The sequence below is a fragment of the Volvox carteri genome, assembly GCF_000143455.1.
Source record: "Volvox carteri f. nagariensis unplaced genomic scaffold VOLCAscaffold_23, whole genome shotgun sequence".
NCBI classification, from domain to species: domain Eukaryota; kingdom Viridiplantae; phylum Chlorophyta; class Chlorophyceae; order Chlamydomonadales; family Volvocaceae; genus Volvox; species Volvox carteri.
In genome coordinates, this window is record NW_003307566.1 from 831,202 (window position 1) to 854,935 (window position 23,734).

Below are 23,734 nucleotides of genomic sequence, written 5' to 3' on the forward strand. Positions count from 1 at the left end.
CGCAGGAGCAGCAGCAACAGCAGTAGCAGGAGCAGCAGCAACGGCAGGAGCAGGAGCAGCAGCAACAGCAGGAGCAGGAGCAGCAGCAACAGCAGTAGCAGGAGCAGCAGCAACGGCAGTAGCAGGAGCAGCAGCAACAGCAGGACCAGGAGCAGCAGCAACAGCAGGAGCAGGAGCAGCAGCAACAGCAGGAGCAGGAGCAGCAGCAACAGCAGGAGCAGGAGCAGCAGCAACAGCAGGAGCAGGAGCAGCAGCAACGGCAGTAGCAGGAGCAGCAGCAACAGCAGGAGCAGGAGCAGCAGCAACAGCAGGAGCAGGAGCAGCAGCAACAGCAGGAGCAGGAGCAGCAGCAACAGCAGGAGCAGGAGCAGCAGCAACAGCAGGAGCAGGAGCAGCAGCAACAGCAGTAGCAGGAGCAGCAGCAACAGCAGGAGCAGCAGCAGCAGCAGTAGGAGCAGCAGCAACAGCAGGAGCAGGAGCAGCAGCAACAGCAGGAGCAGCAGCAACAGCAGTAGCAGGAGCAGCAGCAACAGCAGTAGCAGGAGCAGCAGCAACAGCAGTCGCAGGAGCAGCAGCAACGGCAGGACCAGGAGCAGCAGCAACGGCAGTAGCAGGAGCAGCAGCAACAGCAGTAGCAGTAACAGCAGCAACGGCAGGGCGCAGGAGCAGCAGCAACAGCAGGAGCAGGAGCAGCAGCAACAGCAGTAGCAGGAGCAGCAGCAGGAGCAGGAGCAGCAGCAACGGCAGTAGCAGGAGCAGCAGCAACAGCAGGAGCAGGAGCAGCAGCAACAGCAGTAGCAGGAGCAGCAGCAACGGCAGTAGCAGGAGCAGCAGCAACAGCAGTAGCAGGAGCAGCAGCAACGGCAGGAGCAGGAGCAGCAGCAACAGCAGTAGCAGGAGCAGCAGCAACAGCAGTCGCAGGAGCAGCAGCAACAGCAGTAGCAGGAGCAGCAGCAACGGCAGGAGCAGGAGCAGCAGCAACAGCAGGAGCAGGAGCAGCAGCAACAGCAGTAGCAGGAGCAGCAGCAACGGCAGGAGCAGGAGCAGCAGCAACAGCAGTAGCAGGAGCAGCAGCAACAGCAGTCGCAGGAGCAGCAGCAACGGCAGGAGCAGGAGCAGCAGCAACAGCAGTAGCAGGAGCAGCAGCAACAGCAGTAGCAGGAGCAGCAGCAACGGCAGGACCAGGAGCAGCAGCAACAGCAGGACCAGGAGCAGCAGCAATATAGCTAGGAGCAGGAGCAGTTGAAAGGAAGCTGTAACATGAGCGAACGCCCCAACAAAAGTAGCAGCATCAACAATAGTAGCAACAGTAACAGCAGCAGTAGTAGTAGTAGTAGTAGTAGGTAGCAGCAATAGCAGCAGCAGCAGTGGCAAAACCCCACCTGTAGCTGTAGCTGCTGAAGATTGGCCTTGGCATGTCGGGGCATCGACCCCGATGCGGTGCCATGAGGCTCGTACACAATCTTGATTGCAACTTCCGTACCGTCGTACTGCCCACGATAGACCTCCCCGTACCCGCCTTCCCCAATCTGCAAGCCGATGGTAGAATGTGTGTATGTGTGTATGCATGTGTGTGTTGGGGAAAGGGTGGGTATTGCTGGGAAACAGCAGTACGTATCCGACACACACACACAAATATATATGTGTAACATATATACACAAAAACATATATATATATGTATATGCATATATTGTGTATATATATGTATATACATATACATATATATACACACACATACATACAGTCTCTCTGTACGCGAGTCCATGCCGTCCTAGAAGCCTTCCCTACAGCTTCATGAAGGCCCACACGGCCCCGCGCTCCCCGCACACTCTGCTTGCCTTCTCGAGGACTTCTATCGCCGCCAACTCCTCCTGGTGCTCAATCGCACTGCCGTGCACAAGCCGCGACGCCTGCGCCGCCGCCAGCCGCTCATGCAGCCCCGAAACCAGCGGCGCCCGTCGCAGCCCCCCTCCCAGGGAGCTCCGTACACTCTCCACCGTGAACGACGGCGCCGCTAGCATCGTACGCATCATGCTGCCTGTTGTACGACATAAGCTGCCACCGCCAGCTGCGACGCCGCTGCCCTGCGTTCTGAGCGCCACTGCCGTGTTGTGTATGGACGAGTCTTGGCACGACAACGTCACTGCCGTCGCCGTCGCCGTCGCCGTCCCCGTCATCTCCCCTGCCGGCGAGCCCAGCAGCGACGACACGAACACAAAGGCGCTGGGGGCACCTGGGCTGCCAGTTGAGCAGGGTCGTATGGGAGTGACGGTGCCGGCATGCAGCGGCGCGGGTGTCGCTGCCGTCGCTGACTGCATCACGCCGTCAACTAGGCTGGGGGGTAAGAAGACATCACAGGAGGTTCCGGAAGAGGACTTGGCCATTAAGCCCATGGCGCGGAGGGAGGTCAGGATTGCGGGCCGGGGGCCGCCTGCCGCCCGCGCAGGCGGGGCCAGCCCCGGCGCGAATCCCTGTCCCGGCGTCAGAGCTGGCACGGAGTCAACGGCTTGGTCTTGCGCTGGGCCCGCCGACGCCGACTCCCCTTCCGTCGCGTCGCTAAACCGCGTCGCCGTCGACAACAACATGCTGGACGGCAGCGGCACGCCGTCGGCGGCGCCAGCGGCGGCGGCGGCAGCAGCAGCCATCGTCCGCGGCACGCCCATGACCGACGTGCACCGCTCGTACAGCTGCTCGTTCGCTCTCATCCCCGTCGTCGCCACGGACACCGGCATTGGCAGCAGCTGCACAGGTTGCGGCGGCGGCGGCGGCCCGCCGCCACCGCCTGCCAGCTGCTGGGCCAGTTGCGACCGCGGCGAGCCGGGTGCCCGGATGGGCGATCCTTCGACTCCCAGCGCGACGGAGACCTCGGGGGCCATGGAGGCGGAGAGGCGGTTCTGGCGACGGAGGAGGGGGTCGACTCGCGCTGGGTTGAGCAGCTCCTCATGGAGGTACACCCACTCGTCCACCAGGGCAGCGGAACACAGACGGGCGTGCACGGAGGGGGACAGCAGCTGGGCCGGGTTACTAACTGACTGACAGGGACATCGCTGGGGACATCGCTCTTACTTCATTTCATGTCTACAATGTGAATGTGCATAGCGCTAAGTGAATCGGGGCATCGCTGCCAGTGCGCCAGTGCGCCACCCGTGCCTGCACTATAGCCGCGGGGGAACTGAAGTTAACGACGGCCGACAGGGTAGTGGTAGTGTAGTGGTAGTGCAGGGGTAGTGCAGGGGTAGTGTAGTGGTGGTGTAGTGGTGGTGTAGTGGTAGTGTAGTGGTGGTGTAGTGGTAGTGTAGTGGTGGTGTAGTGGTAGTGTAGTTGTAGTGGTGGCAGAGCCGCGGCATGGCAACAGCAGGAGGGCTGTGGTTGGGAGTTGGGGACTACTGTCATACCTTGAGCAACTGCTCCACTTCCAATGTGACAGCGCGCAGCAGCTGCCGCGGTAGTACGGCACCGTACACGCAGTACGCCCCCAGCAGAGGCAGGCCGTTGTGGCGGCCGCTGCAGACAGCGATGGAGTGCACCGCGCGGCTTCCCCGGGAGAAAACGATATCGCGGGGAAACGTCCGGGCCTCCTGCGGACCGCGCAAAACACACACACACACACACACGCGCGCGCGCGTGATGGGCGCACATGTCCACGATAATCTTCTCTCATAACATGCAAATATCGCACGTACACGTGCGCACACAGACACCCACGGGCCCCACACAGACACCCACGGGCCCCACACAGACACCACCCCGCAGCTAACTCTAGCTAGCGCCAGCTCTACCTCTAGCAGCTCCCCACCCCCACACATGATCCTCTCCCCCCACCCCGTTAGATCGCCTCCTTCTAAAAACCGCCTACTGGTCAGTTCTGCTTCTTGCTTGTGCACTCTTTCTTTGGCAGCAGCTTAACTCGTTCGTTTCTCCCTCCTCCTCCTCCTCCCCCTCCTCCCGAACCACTCGTTCACGTGGTTCTTCGTCTTCCCCCCCCCCGGCCCCTCCGGCCCACCTGCAGGTACAAGGTGCAGTCGGAGATCCACAGCCCGCAGTCCTTCTGGAGGGCTTCCCCCAACAGCGTGTTACTCAAGGATAGGCTGTGTCCCCGGGCACCGCTCTGAACCCAACACCACAACCAGCACCACAACCGCAACCAGGCGTAGGACCAGGGTTATTTAGGGCCGGGGAAGGGGAAAAGGTCAGAGAACCAGTGAACAGTGTGGGGAAGCCACGGCGGGAAGGGGGGGAGGGAGAGAGAGAGATCGGAAGGAGAACCTGGATCGGAATTGAGATTCCAATCTCGGTGGCACTCAGTCAAATTACTCTCGTACAACCTATCCTCATCATTTCGCGGCTCAGATCATTTACAACACATCCAAATACACAAACAGACACACACACAGATATACACAAAGACAGAACATAGACATACACACACATACAAAGACAGACACACATACACACACACGTGACGGAGCCTCTTGGCTCGTGGGAGTGTGCGCGCGTGCGACGCCTCCTCTTCATCCCCCCCTCCGGGGGGAGGAGAGCGGAGCTAGCGGATCTGCGGCTCACGGGTGCTTAGGAAGGGGGGGGGCAGAGGCCCCCCTCGCGCCCCTTTCCCGTCCGCGGGAGAGAGAGCTCTTAGGCGGTCTTTCCGTTGAGCAGCAGCCATGGCCAGTGTCAGGCCCGGTGAGATACTTGTAACCTTCACACACATACGCACACACACAGGCAACTCGCCTTATTGCAATTAATTTGGGTGCTGTTGTTGCTGTTGTTGTTATTATTATGTACATTATTGTTGTTTATGTTGTTGTTATGGGTATTGCTGTTGTTGTTGTTGTTGTTGTTGCTGCATGCTGCCCCGTCCTTGAGGGCATGACAGCTGTTTTGCATTGCCGCATTCGCGCTGCCGGTTGCGCCTGCTGGAACCGCCGCCACCGCTGCCGCCACCGCCGCCATTGCCGCCGTGGTTGTTGGTGTCGTTGTTGGCACAGGCCCAACCCCCGAGGTCCGTGGGATATTGGTCGTGGCAAGCGAGGCAACGCCACACCCAGTCCCAATACCACAGCCCGCCGCCGCCGCCGCCTCCACCGCCGCTGCCGCCGCCGCCGCCGCCGCCGGAACCGTAAGCCGCTCCTGTGAAGCCCCAGGTACCCAGCCGCGATCCAGAGACTGATCAGAGGCCACTCCGGCCGCCGGCGCTGCGGCCGCCGCCGGCGCTGCATCCGCCGGCAGCATGAAGGATCTGGGCCGACCTGCCGTACGTTTCAGTGGGGGAGGTGGGGAGGGAACGTAAGGGGAGGGAACGTGGACATCACACGCAAGAAAGGCAACAGAGCGACTGCCGACGCCCAACCGGGCAAACTGCCCGTTGGGGTTGGGGTTGGGGTTACGGTTGCTGTTGAGGTTGTTGTTGTGGTGGTTGTGGTGGTGCTTAATCGGGTTGGTTTGACAGCGCCAAGTCCTGACACGTCATCCTTCGGAAGAGCTTCACTTCCTACAGATGAGAGAGACGAGGCCGTGGCGGCTGCTGCTGCTGCTGCTGCTGCTGCTGCTGCGGCGGCGGCGGGCTCTTTGGGCACAGAAATGCTTCACGCGCGTTGTAAAGGAAAAGGAACAGCAAGTGGACAACACCCGGCGCATACAAGCGATGACAAGCTGCTCCAGAGGAGACCTCCAGCCGCCCAGCGGCCCAGCGGCAACAAAGGATTGAGAGATTCTCAGCCAGCTGGAGAGACTCCGGGCCTGACCTGACCGCCTGTAAAGAAAACCCCGAATTGGGGGCCCCAATAACCCTACACACCTCTACTGATCCCCCACGGCCCCGCAGCTCTTACCTCCACACGTAGACTCGCTGGGTGTGACGGCCGCACGAACCACGTGGGGAGGCGACGCCTGGGGCTCACCCCCCAGCTGGGGGTTGTTGCCGGTCAGCCGGTCACGTGTGAGCTGCGGGGGAGGTGTGAGGGATGTGAGGGATGTGTGGCTCAGTTCCGGGTGGTGATGTGTCAGTGTGGTGTGTGTGGTGGTGCGTGAGGTGTATGTGTGTGTGTGGGGGGGGGGGGGAAAGACGAACCACGAACGAGTGAAGCTGCTGCTGCCAGGGGGGAAGGGGGAGGGAAGAGGAGGAAGGAGGAGGGCGGGCCGGTGTGTGGGGCGTAGGTCGGGTTTGGGAACCATGAAAGCCGCTCCCGCATCGCTATTTGGGGCATGCAGGTGCATGTGTTTTTGTTTATTTATGTGTCTGCGTTTTGAACTTGTATGTGTGTGTATGTGTGTGTGTGTGCGTGTGTTGGCGGTGCGGTGCGGTGCAGGGAAGTGCGGTGGTGTGTAAGGGGGGAGGGATAACACGAACCACTGATGAGTGGAGCCGTGTATGGGGGTAGCCCGGAAGCGGTGTGTATGGGGGGAGGGAGAGTTGGAGTCGTAGTCGTATACGTACGGCCGTATTCGCATACGTACGGCGCCCTGCAGGTGGCAGTTAGTCGTTAACCCCCGCACCTGGCCCAGCAGCTGATTGGCGCTGATGCGGCCAGCGGCCACGTCAATCGAGCGACGGGAAGTGCCGGGCAGCAGCATCTCGGGCACGCCGGCAGGGGCGGCGGGAGCGGCGGCTTCGGAGCAAACCGACAGCCGAGTGAAGCTGCTACGCCGTTGCGGCTGCTCCTCAAACACAGCCGCCGCGGAGCCATCCTGTACAGGGCACATATGTATGTATGTATGTATGTATGTATGTATGTATGTATGTATGTATGTATGTATGTATGTATGTATGTATGTATCGAATGGTATCCCCATCCATTCCATTCCCACCGTACATGAACGCATCTCTCGACAAGGAAGGTGTATTTGCTGCTCTATTAATCCAAAAAAATCCCAATGCTGGTCCCTTCTCCCAAGCGCTTTGTCGTACCGTCCGGATGAGCGCCAGTCGTAGCACCGGCGGCAGGTGCGTCGTCGCCACCACCATGTCGTACACGCCGCGCCGTACAGCCCGTACAAGCTCATCAATATTCCTTGACAGATGTATTTCCGTCATGATGCTTGTGGCTATGGACAGCTGCCGTTGTTGCAGCAGCAGGCACAGGGTTGCGGCCACCAGCGCCAGTGTACCGGATTGCCAACTAGGGGGGGGCAGAGAACCTGGCCGTGCTCGTGTATGTATGTATGTGTGCATGTGGGGAGGGGGGAGGGAGGGAAGATGTGAACACGGGGACCAATGTACGTGGGGTGGGATGGGACGTAGCTGGAAAACACAGCCGACTGAAAAAACACGAACAGACAAACAAAAGACCATGTAGGCAGACAGACAGGCAGACAGACAGACAGACACACGCACACAACCCTCAGTTTTCAAAACACCCCGTAAGGTATTAAACTCCACTACTACCCACGCCCCAGCCATTATATATATACCTGCATACATGTAGTATTTGTCTGCACACATTTCCCTAACCCCACCCAGCAGTCTGCGGCTTTGACATCGTCAGTTCGACCCCGCCCCGCCCCATCTCATCATCGCGGGGGAGGTGTCGTCCTGCACTCAACCCAATCGGGGTCCACTGCAGCAATCCCCTCTCATCTCCTTCCGCCTTCCACCATTTCACCGCGTGGTCCACGGACTGCAGCTCTCATCTCATCTCACCTCGCCTGGACGCCAACGTCAGTGCCCCCACCACCAGGTCCCCGCCGAGCAGGGGGGCCGAAATGAAGTGCCGCAACCCGTGCCGGTCATTCAGACGCTGCCAGTCAGACGGCAGGCAGTCCAGGGTGCCGGGCAGGGCAGCGGCGGAGGGGCTGGCGGGAGGAGTGGACGCACGGATGATGGTGGCGGCGGATGCGGCGGACGAGCCGCAGGATCGCGTCTATGTATGTATGTGTGTGCGTGTGTGTGTGTGCGTGTGTGTGTGTGTGTGTGTGTGTGCGTGCATCAGCCATATCGTGACGAGAGCCGCAGCGCGATCCACAAGTTGACCACGACGGACCCCAATGAGAAAATTACCAAGTTGTGACCCGTGGGTCAGTTGGGTCGGGCCAGCGGACCCACCCAGGCAAGCAGCCGGGTGGAGGGAAGTGGACGCCGGCAGGGCGCAGTGGGAGGGCGGTGAAAGGGAGGGCGATGGGTTACACATAAGGCGGGCGGATACACAGCAGGGGCAGGCAAAGCGGGCAGACAGGCAGGGACGAGGAGGGTCGTCGAGCGGAGGTCGTAAAGATGGATGCGGCGCTCGGAGGGGTGCCGCATTTTGGTGGTAGGCAGTAGGTACGGGACATACACGCGCCACCGACGACCATTACATACATACATGCATACATACATACACACACACACACGTTCACGCACGTACCTGGTTTGCCAGCAACACCGCCACGCTGCTGGTGAGATCCTGGGTTAGGCTGTACGGCAACCCTCGAGGGAGATCCTCTGCGCCAATGCCGCAAGCGGACAACGTGGCGAACGACAGCCCACCGTCGTACACCGCATGGAGACTGCGACCCAGATCGGGCCGTGTGTGTGTATGGGTGGAGGGAAGGGCGTAAGGGACGCGGGTAGCGCGAGGAGGCAGGGAAGGCGGAAGGTGGGAAAGTAGAGATAGTGAACTCGGCCCATGTGAATCCGGTTGGCATTCAAGGGGGGCCGGCGAAGGCCGGTTTGCGGATATGCTATGCTGCACGCGGATGGCTGAGGGAATGACATTGCGGCTGGGAGGTGCTGTGGCAGCGCGGTTGGGTTGTCGGGCTTGCCTGCCCACCTGACGCTTTCGGCGTCGAAGTGCTCCTGCACGACGGCCAAGGCCGCGTCGATACGGCAGAGCCACGCCTCCTCACATGCCCCCGCAATTGCAGATATAACGCGCTGCGCATGTGCTAGCGATACCTGCCGGGGCAAGGCGTTGCAGCGTTTGCCCGGAACGCGTGAGAGCAAATACAGGGTACGCAGTGATCTAGAAACTCACCTGTTGATGCAAGGCTTCATCCTTATACCTGGACTTTTCACTTGAGAAATTGTTTCTTTGCGCAACAGATACCTCCTTCTCCAACTCATGGGCATCGCATTCGGAAGAGTTGTTCCCGTCAAGGCCAGGCTCCGTGCGCAGTGGCCGAAAGCAGCAATTCAGGATTCGCATTATTCTATCCAACTATTGCATACGAGCGGCTCATATTGTTCACGATTGAAAACGAGGCCAACCTTAGGTACCCCCAACGTATTCCTTCCTATTAACTCCGTACATAAGGATAAGAAAATTTAAGTATCACGATGCTGTTATGCATGATGGGCAGACGGTAACTTGTTTCTACCAGAAAATTTGATACGGTCATCGGAAGTCTGAAATCATGCGGCCAGGATTATATAACGTGCATAATATATTATCACAAGCTATTATGCAGGAACTGACGGCCACGAGGTGGTAAGGTTTGCATATGGATACGGGGGAAGTACAGAGTTACAACTTTACTTGCTCGTTTGTTACATGGTTGTATGACTATCTGACTTCATGGTACCTGTGGGGGAAAAAACGTACTCTTTCACAAAATTTACGGGTACTCACTCCCTCTTGGTCGCCGCTGGTCTTTGCGGACGAACCGACGCGGCGCGCGCATTCCTGCACAACCCAGCGTAATCCAAGCCTCACCAAGCTGTGCAAGCGGTTCATGGCTGCCTATAAGATAATCAACCCCTGTTCACTCAGCTTAGGAGCTTCAGTGCGGCTCAGTATCCAAGTCTTGAGGTTGGGGGTAATTGAGTAGTTTGTGATGCACCAATTCGACTGCATTCGTATCATTCCGGTACCCCAATGACTTCGTTTTAACGTTGAGAGCCCACTAGCACCTGTCTTATGTCTACCTAACACGACTTGGGTCCAGCGTACCACCACTTGATTAAGTTGCTTCGGGGAAACGGCCAGCCATTCATGCACATGCGTCAAGCTTTGGACCAGGTAGGAACTGATAAGAAAGCCGGGACTCAGGGACACGCAGCAGCATGCCAGAGGCTTGCGAGCCGAATTCGGGCGATATTATTGCTGCAAGGAATCGCGGCAAGGGTACGTTGGGTGTCGATGCACGAGCATACATCCCATCTGCGTCTAATTTTCAGGTGATCACTGTCATCAAGCCATGAATTCCTGCAGGAAGCGTTTATCGTCTGTGCATTCCATTTGCGAAGCTCGATAATAAATGCTCGCAAAACGCGAATTGGGCGATGATAGACGCTCGCTGTGCGCGATGGTTTCCACGTCGCCAGGCTTTTCCCAAAATCCTAATCCCCATTCCTAAAAAATATCGCTGCAGCATAAATTGTCAAACTTTTGAAGCATGCAGAGAATTTCTGTACTTTGGTGGCAATGTCCGAGCGCCCCATGGATGGCGGGTGAAAAGGACGCTTTTACCGAAATCGCGATAATGCACAAATGCGAAAGTTCGCAGAAACATGGTTTACGAGATAATCTTCAACTGTCCCGGGTTTTTGGTGTCAGTGCCATTTTTCTGGGTGTTCAGCTATTGTCAGCGGTTGACGATGTCCGGTCCTAACTTAAACAGTACAAAAGCTGTAGTTGGCTTTTGCTGTGACTCGGAAAAAAGTGAGATCAACTGAGTCCATGAGGACCTTCTCAAATAGAAACAACTTAAGAACGCCAACCTGGCAAGAGATGCGCGCCCTGCTCACCCACACCTGTTGCAAATGACCATGTACCGCCTTTATCATAACAACGCTTATGCACGATCTCCATATACATACGATTGCATGATTACACAAAGCTAAACGTCGTAACATATCTACGTTTGACAAGGTTCACGATTACGACTATGACTTGAGTAAGTACAATCCATTTTCACAGTCATTGCTCGTGCACGCTACTGGTAAATTCGGACTACCTGAAACAAAGCGCTCTGTTCCCATTTCGGTAAATATAAAAAATACATGCTTAATAATAACAATATATAATCACAAAGGTATGCATCCTTCAAACTATCATACGGCAATCAAGAGAAAGGCATATCCCAGAAAGGCAGCTATGAGCACAGTCAATCCATTGGACAAACTACCCACAGAATCAGCCGACCCCGCTGCGGGTTGAAAACTAAATTGTTCGTTTGTGTCGAGGCATGGCGGCTCCGGAGGCATGGGTGGCGGCGCTGGCGGGGGCGCCGGCGGTTCAGGAGGTGCAGGTGGGCGCGACGGAGGCCTCGGCGGCCTCGGCGGCCGTGGCGGCGGCGACGGCGACGGCGGTGTCGGCGGGCGTGGCGGCGATGGCGATGGGGGCGGGGGCGCCGGAGGCGGCGACGGCGGCGCGAGACGCCAGGATAACTTCACAGCCGCGCTCATTTGTGCGACATGGCTTAGCTGGCTTAGCGGAGGCACTCTGAACACAAACGTGATGTCGCTGACCCTGCCGCCGGGTATGGACAAGCTGGCATTCTCGGCCGCCGCCACCACCTCCCGCACCGCCGCCGGCGTCCCAGCGACATCGGGGTTCGCATCCGTGAACCTCACAATGACCGCCAGCCGTACATTGTCGTGTTTCGCGAACTGGAGGCCGTAGCTGCCGGGCGCCATGTGGTCGAACGGGTAGCGGCGGTACACGGCCACGAAGCCGGTCGGCGCCAGGGAGGGAGGTAAGCCGTCGAAGTCCCAACCCCAAGAAAATACAACTTTCCGTCGAAAGTCGATACCCGGCGGCGGCGCACATGTCGAAGTAAGTACGGCAGCGGGCGAGTCGGACGCCGCGGCGGCGCGCTGTACACTATCCGCGGACCAGCGCATGGAGGAGTTCACTGCACCATACTCGTACAAATACAGGTCGGCTTCGGAAGGCCATGCATCTGCGGGACGCAGTACGGAAATGACGCCGTACAAATCGGTGCAGGCCGCCGGCTCCAGGGTGAGAACCGTACAAACCTGGAAGCAGCATCATTTGTGTGAGGAAGGCCGCAAGATTGGGAGGAGGAGAGCCGCGAGCTGGGCAGGCAAAGGGCTGTGTATGTTAGGTCAACCATTCTCATCCCCAACCTTCAGCAACCTACAGCAGTACAGCAGTACCCCTCACAACACCACAACGGAAACATGGAAACAACAAAGGACAAAAACAACAAAACAACAAGACAACAAGAAGGAGAGGGTTCACCCTAAGTTCATGCAATGCGTCTTGATCGTCGTTTTTCAAGATTGCTGTACAGTTGCCGTACAGTTGTCGTACCTCAATAGAGTAGCTTTTCCCGGCTCCCGTTACGCTGGCGGTGGTGGTCACGAACACGCCGTCCGGATAGTCCCCGCTCTGCAGGTGCCATCGGCGCCTTCCGGACCAGAAGGACTGCTGGGTACCGGGTGGAGCTGTAGTTGTGGAGGCTGTAATTCGTCCGGGGGGGGCTGCAGGCGGCCCGGGGTGCGTGTCCTGCGGCGGTCTGTTGCAGGGCTCGGCGGGAGATGTGCAGATGGCCACTAGTGGTGCCTGTGGTGGCGGCGCGCCACTGACCTGCGGCCAAGCGCAGTTCGCAGGGGTCCGCAGGCCGCCAGCTGGAAGAAGCAGAAGACAAATTGACAATATGGAGGACTGCAGGGTGTCGAGTTCTCTCCAGGGAGTTTAATTGGTTGAGAGCTCGCCGGTGCAGTTGCGGACGTGCAGAGTGAAACAAGCTGGAGGGAACAAGCAGGAATTGCAAGGGAAATAGATCCTTGCAAATCCTATGCTGTGCCAGAACTGTAAGTTTCTATTTCCCTTATTGATGATGACATCAGGGACATCTGTAAGTTTTACATAAGGACATCTGTAAGTTTTACAGAACGTCGCAAGTTTGTCGTACCTTGCCGTACCTACCTCGACGGTGTATCCGAAGCTCAGGGGGGCGGCGGCGGCGGCGGTGGGGTCGGCGGCGGCGAGCAGCTGCGGGTCCAGGGGGGGTGGAAACAGGAAGCGCCGGGTGCGGAAGTCCGTTCCGGGCACAGTCACCCAGGCGCAGGGGAACGGCGGGGAAGTCACCTGCGGGGGTCGGGGGCGGCCGCAAGCCGTGTAGGTTGACACATAACAGACAGACAGACATACAGACAGGCGACGAAACGTGGGCAGATAAGCAGACCAGAAAACCCAAAAAGAAGCATCCCACCATATGGTGGAAAGGATCTTTAAATACGCGGGCGAGGCTGAACCAATAGTGCCGCGGGTCCATCGGTCAAAATTGCAGAAAGTGCCGAAACGAGGGGAGAGGAAACACCTTCCCACCCCACCATAGCGGCCCGGTAGCCTGATGACGCGGTGGAACAACGAATGGCTGCAAAAGTCCCCCTCAGCGCGCGCTGACACATACATAGCTGTACATGGTGCATGTCGCTTCCCTTCCCTCCCCTTTCCTTCCCCTGCCTTTCCGCATCGTTGGCCCTGGCTGTGTACGGCCCTGGCTGCGGACGGCCCTGGCTGTGTACGGCCCTGGCTGTGTACGGCCCTGGCTGCGGACGGCCCTGGCTGTGTACGGCCCTGGCTGTGTACGGCCCTGGCTGCGTACAGCCCTGGCTGCGTACAACCCTGGCTGCGGACGGCCCTTGCTATGTACGGCCCTGGCTGCGTACAGCCCTGGCTGCGTACAACCCTGGCTGCGGACGGCCCTTGCTATGTACGGCCCTGGCTGTGTACGGCCCTGGCTGCGGTACTTTGGAAACCCAAGCTGACGCGCTTCCTACACGACCTTACATACTACATGACTTCAAAAGAACACCTTCAGTGACCTTCACGCTGCTCTCATGCAATCTGATGTGAACCCATGTAAACTCAGACCCCAGATGGCGGCAGTGTATCTCACCGAGAGCTCTGAAGGCGGAAACGGCGGTGGCGGTCTGGGTGACCGGGGCGGCCGTGGGGACGGCGGGCGAAGGGGCCAAACGGGCAGTGACGGAGGAATGTGAGGTGGCGGCCGAGCAGGTGCAGGTGGCGGCGGTGTCTTCCGCTTCTTCAGCGCCGGGGGTGGAGATGACGCGGGGGTTTCAGGCGGAGGCGGAGGCGGTGCCTTTCGCTTTCTTAAAGGGGTTGTAGGCGAGAAAGGTATGCCAGGTGGAGCCGGAGCCGGAGGCGGAGGTGGTGACGGAGCAGGCGGCGGAGGAGGCGGAGGAGGAGGCGGTGTCTTTCGCTTTTTCGCAGGGATTGCCGGAAATGATGGCGAGCTAGGTGGTGGCTGGAATGGAGGCAAAGGCGGAGGCGGCGAGCTTTTTCGGCGTTTTGGTGGGGCTGAGGGAGACGAAGGAATGTCAGTAGGGGGGAACAGGTCTGGCAGAACATCTGATGCGAGAAGGCTGCGTCCGTCCAGGGCAATAAATGAGTCCAGATCTACAATGGTTGTAGCTCGCAGTTCCTTTGCGGCTGCGGCAGTGGGAAACGGATGGCAACGCGCCATCAGCGCGATGATCGCTGTGAGGCATATTCGACAAGCTATCATGCTGTGGAGCATGTGGATGATCTGGGTTTAAGCCCAATCTATGGAATTTTTAGAAACAGATAAAGTGAGAGCATTTTTAGCTGAGCCGAGAAGCCGCAAGGCCGGCTTTCTGCAGCTGATAACTTGGTTAACAAGGAACGATGACAGTGTTCCGTAACTTTGTTGTCCATAGTGCTTAAGTTGTACACATGACCATGCAGCTGCTTGTTAGGTGAAGAGCCCGTCTCGTCGAGATGTGACAGGCAACTGACATCAACGGAACGGCAGTGACAAGACGCACCGGTGCAAGTGACTCTTCGGATAATCAATTGCCATGCCATGTACTAAAGATCGTAAAAATTGTCATGCTGCACGTGCTATGCTAACACATGTCTTCTAAATTTCGTTCCAGGTTCAGATCGTTTGCAGATCAAGGCGTGCAACGTGGTACAACGGCGGACAAGGCGTACGCGGCACGGAAGCCAGGACTCATGTCTATTCTCAGTCCTGATATCGCAGATGGGTCCCTAGGAAACGCACCGATTCGGTCCTAAACCAAAGAGCATCACTTTACTAATGCCTCAGAATCACGTACATGCCTCAGAATCTGCGCATCCCTTGCTTGTGCCGCCCTTATTAATGGGGCAAGCTTTACGGAAAGTCACGAAGATCAGTTAATCTTTGATAATTTTCGAAAGGGCAGCGGAGCTGTCCATGACTTCACTTCTTTGCTGCGGGTGCCTCGGGCCGGTTTGGAAGCTATGATGCGGCACATGGCTCCAAGCCTACTAGTACCGAATCTCAATATAACCTCCAGAGTGTAACGAAGGGCCCGGCCGACATGGCCATAGGCAGACGAGCAATTCCCTTGTGAGAGCCGTTGCTTAGCCGATGCTTAACCTTCTCCTGCTCGGCCCCGTATACTTGGAAATAATAAAATTTTGGGAAACTGGATATCCGGATGCATGTCATTATTTCCTCGACGTGCTATGCGTGATATCATTGATTGCTTACAGGAGGCATTTCGTCCTTTGCTTCTATCTGCCACCTAAATCACCGAGCAGTTATCTGGTAGACATCCATCAGATTTCAACAGTCGGTGTCAGGGAAAGGGAAATCATATGGGAGGCCAGGTCGGCACGGCAAGAGATGTCACGTGATCCGAACAGCCGTACCGCATTATTACGCACTTCCCCCGCAATCCCAGCCCATCCTCGAAAAGCATTGCCTAATGCCCGTCCGAACCAACCAACCAACGCCTCCAAGGCCCACAGTTTTCACGTTTCTACCTCATTATTGCATTGCTCCACATCGTCAAGGCGAAATATGCGTGCGTAATAATAACATGTGATTTGTGCAGAATAACCCTGATCGCACTGTAAATGCCTTAGATGAGCCATCTGTAAGAACCATAAAGGAGAGGAAGGTAAGGAAAAAGAGAAAAAGAAGCAAGAAAGCGAGCGCGAGAGACGCCAGAACTGCAGCGTGCCCTGTAATTTTCAACTCAGGGTCTAAGCTAACAGCATTAGGGTACCAAAAGCCGCAGCCAGCAGCGCAACAAGACTTCTGGAAACGCCCCTCAGCGTTGCAGAGGACCCAAGAAGTTGTTGTGGGGCGGACTGCTGATTCACTCGAACGCAATGTGATTGCGGCAGCGACGGCAGCCGGGATGGTGGCGGCGACGGCGGTGACGGCGGCGACGGGGGCGGTGACGGGGGCTGGGGTGGTCTCGGCGGCGGCGAGGGGGGCGGTGGCGGGGAGGGGGATGGCGGTGTTGGAGAGGGCGGTGGTGGTGCAGGCGGTGGCGATGGTGGCGACGGCGGTGACGGCGGCGGCGACGGCGGCGACGGCCGCCAGGTCATGGTGACGGAGGCGCTCATCTTGGTGATGTTGCTCAGCAGCTTCAGCGGTGGGACGAAGTACACAAACGTGATGTCGCTGACCCTGCCGCCGGGTATGGACAAGCTGGCGTTCTCGGCCGCCGCCACCACCTCCCGCACCGCCGCCGGCGTCCCAGCGACATCGGGGTTCGCATCCGTGAACCTCACAATGACCGCCAGCCGTACATTGTCGTGTTTCGCGAACTGGAGGCCGTAGCTGCCGGGTGCCATGTGGTCGAACGGGTAGCGGCGGTACACGGCCACGAAGCCGGTCGGCGCCAGGGAGGGAGGTAAGCCGTCGAAGTCCCAACCCCACGAAAATACAACTTTCCGTCGAAAGTCGATCCCCGGCGGCGGCGCACATGTCGAAGTAAGTACGGCAGCGGGCGAGTCGGACGCCGCGGCGGCGCGCTGGGCGGCTTTAGATGACCAGTGGGTGGCGGAATACGTCACATTTTTAAGGTTGTCAGCTTCTGAGGGCCATGCGTCCGCCGGGCGCAGTACGGACAGAACCCCGAAGGACTCCGCGCACGCGACGGCCGCCGGCGGGGAAGCGACGGTGCACACCTTCGCAGCGGGGCATGGTAGCGAGTGGCGAGCCATGACATTGCTTTGCGGTTGGCGGTTGGTGGTTGTCGGTTGGCGGATAACTGCTGAGACCCATAACAAAAAGTGATTTCATGTTTATGTGGACCCCGCGTTGTGAACCACTAACCACTGATCCACTAACCATAGCATAAAATAATATAATGGCACGCACATGGCCGCATGCGCCGAAGGACGATGCGACAAAATTAAAAAAAAAACACAGCCGGACCACAATTTACCATATACACATTCATCGTGCTGCATTCATTGCGGGGTGGGCGACGAAGAAATACCAGTCTGTTGCCGGTTGCAAAAATGGAATCGGAGGAATCAAACATGCATTTGACCGTACCAGACGCCATTGCTTGACAGATACAAGCATGCTGCGTCCGCACTGTACGGTACTGTACACCTCCCCTCCTCACTTCTTCGAGTCTAAGAAGCCCCCCCACCTCCCTCAGCTGCTGACCGCCACCAAACATCAATGGCCACTAACCACCGATCCCGATTTACACACCTCAACGGTGTACCTCTGACCGCTGCCGTCCGAGCTGGCAAGTACGAACACGCCCTCGGGGTAGTTCGTACTCGGCAGCTGCACCCTGCTGTTGGTGCTTGCAAAGGCCGCGCGGTCGTTGAGTGCCACCATGTTGAGCACGGCGGCGCCAGCACGCGCCACCTCCTCCTCGTTCTCCTCGCCCTCGTTCTCCTCGCCCTCGTCCTCGGCAGCCGACTCGGCTTCAAGTGGTCTGGTGCACGGCTCGGGGGAGGAACAGATGACGACGGGGCGTGTCGTTGTCGCGCCCGCAGCCCCGTCTGTGACCTGGGGCCGGAGCAGCGCACAGCGCGGGCCGAGGGGGATTGGAGGCTAACGGCACGACAGGTATCGGAGGTGGGGTTGCAGGTACGGGTTGTACGGCACCCACGACCATGTGTCCAAGCGGCCCAGAAGCCTCCCACTCTGTAACAAATGAAAATAAAAATAATAAATACACCTACAAAACTGTCGTGAGCTGCCGTCGAAATTACATCATCCGCAGTTAGGAGGCTTCACAACACCTCAGGAGGCTCCACTGCAGCAGAACTAACAACGTAACCAAAGCCCTTTCGCGGCGTCCTCACCTCGACGGTGTATCCGAAGCTCAGAGGGGCGGCGGTGGGGTCGGTGGCGGCGAGCAGCTGCGGGTCCAGGGGGGGTGGAAACAGGAAGCGCCGGGTGCGGAAGTCCGTTCCGGGCACAGTCACCCAGGCGCAGGGGAACGGCGGGGAAGTCACCTGCGGGGGTCGGGGGCGGCGGCCCCGGGGGAGTAAGTGTATCGGGATGACGAGGAGGAGGAGGAGGAGTGTACGACTTGATGCCGCCACTTCCTACCACCTGTTGGTACATGTCTGAAAACGAGGTATCGCGCTGTTTGTTGCTATCAAGCGAAGAAGCCCCTTACAGAGCGGAAACGCATCTGGACAGCATATCGGTGTGCAGGTGGTGCCAGAAGACAGTGATATAGGTACAGACAGACACGCGGACCAGAGGGCCCCTTCAGTACACAGGGGAAGAGTGTAACTCGGGATCAGACAGACACGAACCCTTTCGCGACATAGGGGGATGGGAGTCAAGCACATTACATAAAATGGATGTATCCTCTACAGCTGATGAAAACCTCAAACAGCGTGCTGACGGGCGCTGCAGTGGCGTCTCCTCTCACCACAAGTTCTTCTGGGGGGTATGGAGGTGGCGGGCTGGGAGGGAGTGGTGGCAGAGGGGGGAGAGGAGGTGGAGGGGCGGGCGGGGTCCGTGGAGGGGGTCGTGGTGACGGACGAGGCGGCCGGGGGCTAGGCGGACGGGGAATCCGTGGTGGTGGTGGGCGCGGAGGGCTTAGGTCCGGAAAGGACCTGATTTGCGGGATGCGATCTGTTGTCGATTCCTGAGCTGTAGATTTCAGGAAGCTGAACTGAGGATAGGTTAGTAGAGGGCCTTTTTGAGCTGCAGCTGCACAGAGAAGTAAGCACAGCGCTGACAGGGACGGGATCCGAGCGAGGCCAGGCCCAGCCCCCATACCGCCAAGCACGCCTAACACGCCAGCGCAAGAGGATTTTAAAGTTAAATGTTATATTTTCAGTCCGCTAATTGATGTTAAGGTGGCACAATTGTTCCGGTTTTATAAAAAGCAAAGAAGCTGCGTATGTTTTTTGTTATTGTTACAGGTATTTCCTCAGACAATACGATGATTCGTGATTCCGATACTTTGTTGCAAATGAACAGTACTGGCTTCGAGGCACTGATGGCCACTGACACGACTGCACGCATTACAATAAAATGACCCTGACCGTCGAGTCATGATTGATATGTAAATTCTTTCCCGAAAGAATATCATTTGCAGATCATTGCATGAACTCATTTGCGCCTTGCACCTGTTTACTAATCCTACCTCATCAGTCTGCAGTTCTATGTCATGCACTTAATATAGCACAACTTAATGTTAAGGAGAGTAACCTTAACATAAGATGACTATATGCCTAGCACTGACTCCTGAGTTCTGACTACGTCCCTTCACCTTAGTCAGCCAACAACGATACAACTGCTGGATTCCCGAACATATTTTTCTAGGAAGCAAACGGCTAACGAAAATCCGCTTTTTGATCTTCCGCCGTTCAAGGTGCCGGTTCTTTGTAATGTCATGAACTGCATGACTTGATGGCGTGGCTAAATGCGTTCTGGCGTCAGCTCCAGCTATTCGAAGATGCCTGGCGTGATCTTGACACCTTCAGTGGCTTCGCGCCCTCGCTGTCCCTCTAACCAAGGTGCAATATTCAGCCGGAGTCCTTGAAGCCCTGCCTCGCGCACCACTCCTCTACCACGTCACTGCAATGTTCCTTCGACTTTCCATCGTCGTCTTGTCTGGCACTAATATCAATCGGGATCACAGAGGACGTGCAGCCTCCCTCTCCTTTTGGCCTTGCCGGATGTTACACACATGGCCTGGTCCCCGTCCCGCGCCGCAGACATTTTTTCCTGATGCGACTTTCCTCCGCCAAATTCCCAGCATGGAACCGAACAATTCTGGGCCAGCTGCTGCTTTTGCTACTTCTGCTGCTGCTGCTGACTGCTGCTGCTGCTGTTACTATTACTGCTGCTGCTACTGCTGCTGCTACCGCGGCACATGGCCACCAGTACAGTACAGCGGCAGCTGTGCTCGGAAACAGGCGACAGCAGCGGCGGCATAAGCATCAGCTGCAATGCTGGCCGCGTATCCTGCTTACAACATCCCTGCCTTTTGTACATGCTGTACGAAGTATGTACAGGATGGGCATATTGACGCATTGTGCTAATACTGTAAATAAATTTCATAAACCGTTACAGCTGTCCAAAAGAAAGGTCAGATGACGTTTTCTTAGGACATGATAATCTTACCTGTCGTACCGGCCGTACTGGTCAGCAGCAAACATGCGTCCCCCCGCACCGGATGTCCGTCATTTTGTATGTATGTATGTGCACTCGTGCATTCCTATTAACAACTTCAGAAGAAACCCGCGAGTGTAAACTGAAAACACGACAAACCGATGACATCATAAATAGTCCTTGGTATCCTCTATCCATTCCATGGGTGATCGTTTCAGGCTCTGAACTCCCCAACGGTTTCAGTTCTGTAGGCAATTTTGAGTGGGAGGGGTAGGTTGGTGTCGCGCCGTTGCTGCTGCGGCGCCGTTGCTTTGGCGCTCACCAAATCGATAGATAGATGGTAGTCCCCGCAGCTACTCTTCAGACACCGAAATGCCGCCTCTAAAGCGGTTGCGTAGTCCCGGTAGTAATGGCCAACAGTACCACGCAACGCGCATGCAGCACATGCACCGGAATACACAACCTTGGGTACCTGCGAGGATGGGCATCCTCGTCGCCGTCGTCGCCTTACGTCATGGTTATGTCCCTCCGCTTGCTTCCCCTCCCAGAAGGCTCCCTGCTTGAAACATCTTTATCCACTTTTTTTCCCAACTCCACATTTTTCGCCCACCCAGAAGCACAAAGCCACCCACGCATAGGCAGGCCAGCCAGGGAGGCCAGCCGAGGGACAGGACAGGACAGGACCGAACCCCAATCCAATCCCACACACGCCGCACGGGCCTCCATACACACACCACTCAACAAAAGCAGCCGACTAGATCCATGCTCTCCTCCAACCCAGGAACTTGTAATAGTCACCCGCAAACTCCAACTCCAAGCCCAATATTTCATTCCCACATCCGTAGCACATGAGCCCCACATAACAAAAACCACGCCGCAATCCTCGAGCCCAGCGCACTGCGTCCAAGCGAACCTGGCAGCCTGGCCTGCTCCTCCCGGCACCCTCTAACCCTCTCTTGGCCCCTGGCCCTCCCACGCACAGGAGCCACCCCGGCACGTGTTTTGTCTTTTCCCTTTTTTTTCTGTCTCCCAGGTCACCAAAAGGAAAAGGCGTAACGTTCCCTCCAACGAACCGACTCGGAAATGCAAATCGTCGCCTGCGCCGCGGCGGACCCCCGCTCCGCACTCTAGTCCCTCACACCCGAAGTCGTTTTTTACAGTACTGCCCTAGGAAAAGGTTGCGCTCAAATCCTAACCAATCGCAACCAATAATCCTACTTAATAAACAGTTTTGTAACAGTCAGGTCGTGGACGCCACTGCTACCCGGTACCCGGCCTCGGTCCTCAGTTCAAATCCAACAACCCGCCGACTTTTCCTATCGCGCATCCATCGGACCCGCTTGACCCACTCTCACCCCACCCGGCCTCGGTCATAACTTGTAGTGCTTGTTGTGAATCCCTCGCCCATTGAGGTCCCATGTCCCGTCGTCCGCCTTCTGTTGGATCCTATCTGGATCCTATCTGGATCCTATCTGGATCCTGTATGGATCCTGTCTGGATCCTGCTGTCCCGTCATCATTTCCGCACATCCATGCAAGAGGTCGCCACCACGGGCCCTAACCGCTTTCGCCGCTCAACAGCGCACCTAGGGAGAATGCCGCCGCGGCGGCGACGTGACCCATCCGGCTGCAGCAGCCCATGCCGACGACGACGACAGCCCCCAGAGCCGCGCCCCTCGCACCCCGGGGCTCCCCCCTTCCACTTCCACGTGCACCATCCACCCCCCCACTCCTAACATTCCCCCCCACCCTACCATCCAAAACACATAGCGGTAGCTGCTGCTGCCGCAGCTGCTGCTGCTACTGTTGCTACTGCTACTGCTGCTGTCGGCACGATACAGACCTGCCCGCCCTGCTATAGCAAAACCCAACGCGCCGCATCGACATCTTCCCCACCCCGACCGGACCCCACCCTGCGCTACCCTACGGGAACGCCGTGAGACAAAGTCCTCAGAAGTCAGGCAGGGAGGTGGCAGCAAATGGAAGGGAGGAATCAGTCAACATTCTGCCAAGAAGTATGCAAGCAGCAGCAGCTAGGCAGGCTCAACCCGACGCGGCCCGCGTCCTGGAAGGCGCCAGCAATGTCACATCGCAGCTGTCTGGTCAGGTTTTGCGGCGGCGCTAATTAACGTTATTCGAAGCTGTCGTCATCCAGGCTGAAGGCGACTCGATAACGGTGACCTCCGTCCCCGCCTCCGCCTCCGCCTTCGCTTCCTGTCCGCTGCGACGCCGATGGCTGTTGCATCATGTTGTCAGTGCCGGTGCCTGCTGTGAGGATGTCGTCCTCCTCCTCGTCGTCGATGTTGTCTGCATCATCGAGGTGCTCCTACGCGATGTGTGTCACGCGATGTGCGTTGTAGAATACTCTTTTGGCTACTTTGGGTTATAAAAAATGCAAAACAGAAAATGCAAAAAAAACTCCAAAAATGGGGGGAAAATGGAGATGGAGATGCGGGTTTTGCAGAAGTGCGGCCCCCTTGGTGTCACCATGCCAAGTAATCCTTGACTTCGGAATGCGTGATGTGTGGGACAGGGGGGTCATATCTTCACCCTGTGGCCGCGACCCGGCAGACCCTGCCTTCCCCGGTATTTCGGGGCACCCTCATCTAGTCACCCTAGTCAACTTCTCAGTGAATTGCTCAGGTTCAGCACCCACCACCGGCATCCAACGGAATCTGCCGGGTCGACAGCGGTAAGCTCGCACGTTAACTTTATCCCAGGTCACCACCGTCGATCAACTAGGGTTTTGACCCTTACAGGTCTCGATTTCGGAACCTCCGGGGGCATCAGTGTGTGCCTTACCAATAGGGCCTGACCTTTGGAATGTGTGTATGTATATACAATTTTTATTCTACTATTACACACATACATGTATATATACATATTTTATATGATTTATATGTGCGTCTGCGGCTGACGATGCTATCGACCATCCATACGCTCGCATTTCCCCGGCAGGCCACCGCACCTCCTCCATGTCCTCCTCCTCTTCGTCCCCAGCAAGGCCCACCTCCTGCACGCACGAGGCGTAACACATACCGCTGCGGTAAGAGGAGGAATTCGTATGTATGTATGTATGTAATTGTGTATTGTATATATGTGTGTAAGCATGCATGTGTTTTAATGCAACACGAGGGAGGGGGAGGATGTGTTGCCATCGAACGGAACCCTTCAAGCCGGAGCCGCCACGAACTGTGATTTTTACGGTCTGTCTGGGCCGGCCTAGCTGGGATGGCCTCAAAGCAGCAGTCCTGCCGTTCAGTACCGATATACATACATACATACACCTGTGTAAATATATATTGGCTTCCTCACTTCACCATCCCGCGACTCAGATTGCACTAAGGATGGTACAAATCCAAGGCGAGACCTCCATGTTGTCCGTTCCGTGAGGAGGTGTACTGCGCACTTGCTTTCTTACCTGCTTTCATAGCGAGCAGCTAAGTACAGGGGGTGGTCGCCACCATCAGGG

The 23,734-nt window shown here is 57.1% G+C and overlaps 4 protein-coding genes across 4 annotated transcripts in view; all 4 read right to left on the reverse strand.

Annotated features, from left to right (window-relative positions):
• Positions 1–1,785: 1,785 nt before the first annotated feature.
• Positions 1,786–9,123, reverse strand: VOLCADRAFT_91905 (uncharacterized protein; the record flags this gene model as incomplete). Its single annotated transcript, XM_002951383.1, has 13 exons — positions 1,786–2,895; positions 3,397–3,579; positions 4,005–4,109; positions 5,087–5,250; positions 5,799–5,849; positions 5,902–5,944; positions 6,072–6,092; positions 6,497–6,688; positions 6,909–7,138; positions 7,641–7,737; positions 8,344–8,485; positions 8,749–8,873; positions 8,953–9,123. 13 exons carry the CDS (start codon positions 9,121–9,123, stop codon positions 1,786–1,788), a joined length of 2,634 nt encoding a protein of 877 aa, XP_002951429.1.
• Positions 9,124–10,970: 1,847 nt separating this feature from the next.
• Positions 10,971–14,739, reverse strand: VOLCADRAFT_91906 (uncharacterized protein; the record flags this gene model as incomplete). Its single annotated transcript, XM_002951384.1, has 6 exons — positions 10,971–11,897; positions 12,196–12,365; positions 12,472–12,512; positions 12,800–12,975; positions 13,790–14,211; positions 14,700–14,739. The coding sequence occupies 6 exons, from the start codon at positions 14,737–14,739 to the stop codon at positions 10,971–10,973; spliced, it is 1,776 nt and encodes a 591-aa protein (XP_002951430.1).
• Positions 14,740–15,909: 1,170 nt separating this feature from the next.
• Positions 15,910–20,338, reverse strand: VOLCADRAFT_91907 (uncharacterized protein; the record flags this gene model as incomplete). The annotated part of the gene is made up of 5 exons (XM_002951385.1): positions 15,910–16,845; positions 17,384–17,689; positions 17,989–18,141; positions 18,570–18,603; positions 20,325–20,338. 5 exons carry the CDS (start codon positions 20,336–20,338, stop codon positions 15,910–15,912), a joined length of 1,443 nt encoding a protein of 480 aa, XP_002951431.1.
• Positions 20,339–22,393: 2,055 nt separating this feature from the next.
• The window catches only part of VOLCADRAFT_91908 (uncharacterized protein), a gene marked incomplete at both ends in the record, with an annotated part of 17,419 nt that continues 16,078 nt past the window's right edge, over positions 22,394–23,734 (reverse strand). Inside the window, 2 exons of the mRNA XM_002951386.1 lie at positions 22,394–22,588; positions 23,231–23,275. Coding sequence (XP_002951432.1) covers positions 22,394–22,588; positions 23,231–23,275 — 240 coding nt within the window. The remainder of the gene's footprint in view (positions 22,589–23,230; positions 23,276–23,734) is intronic.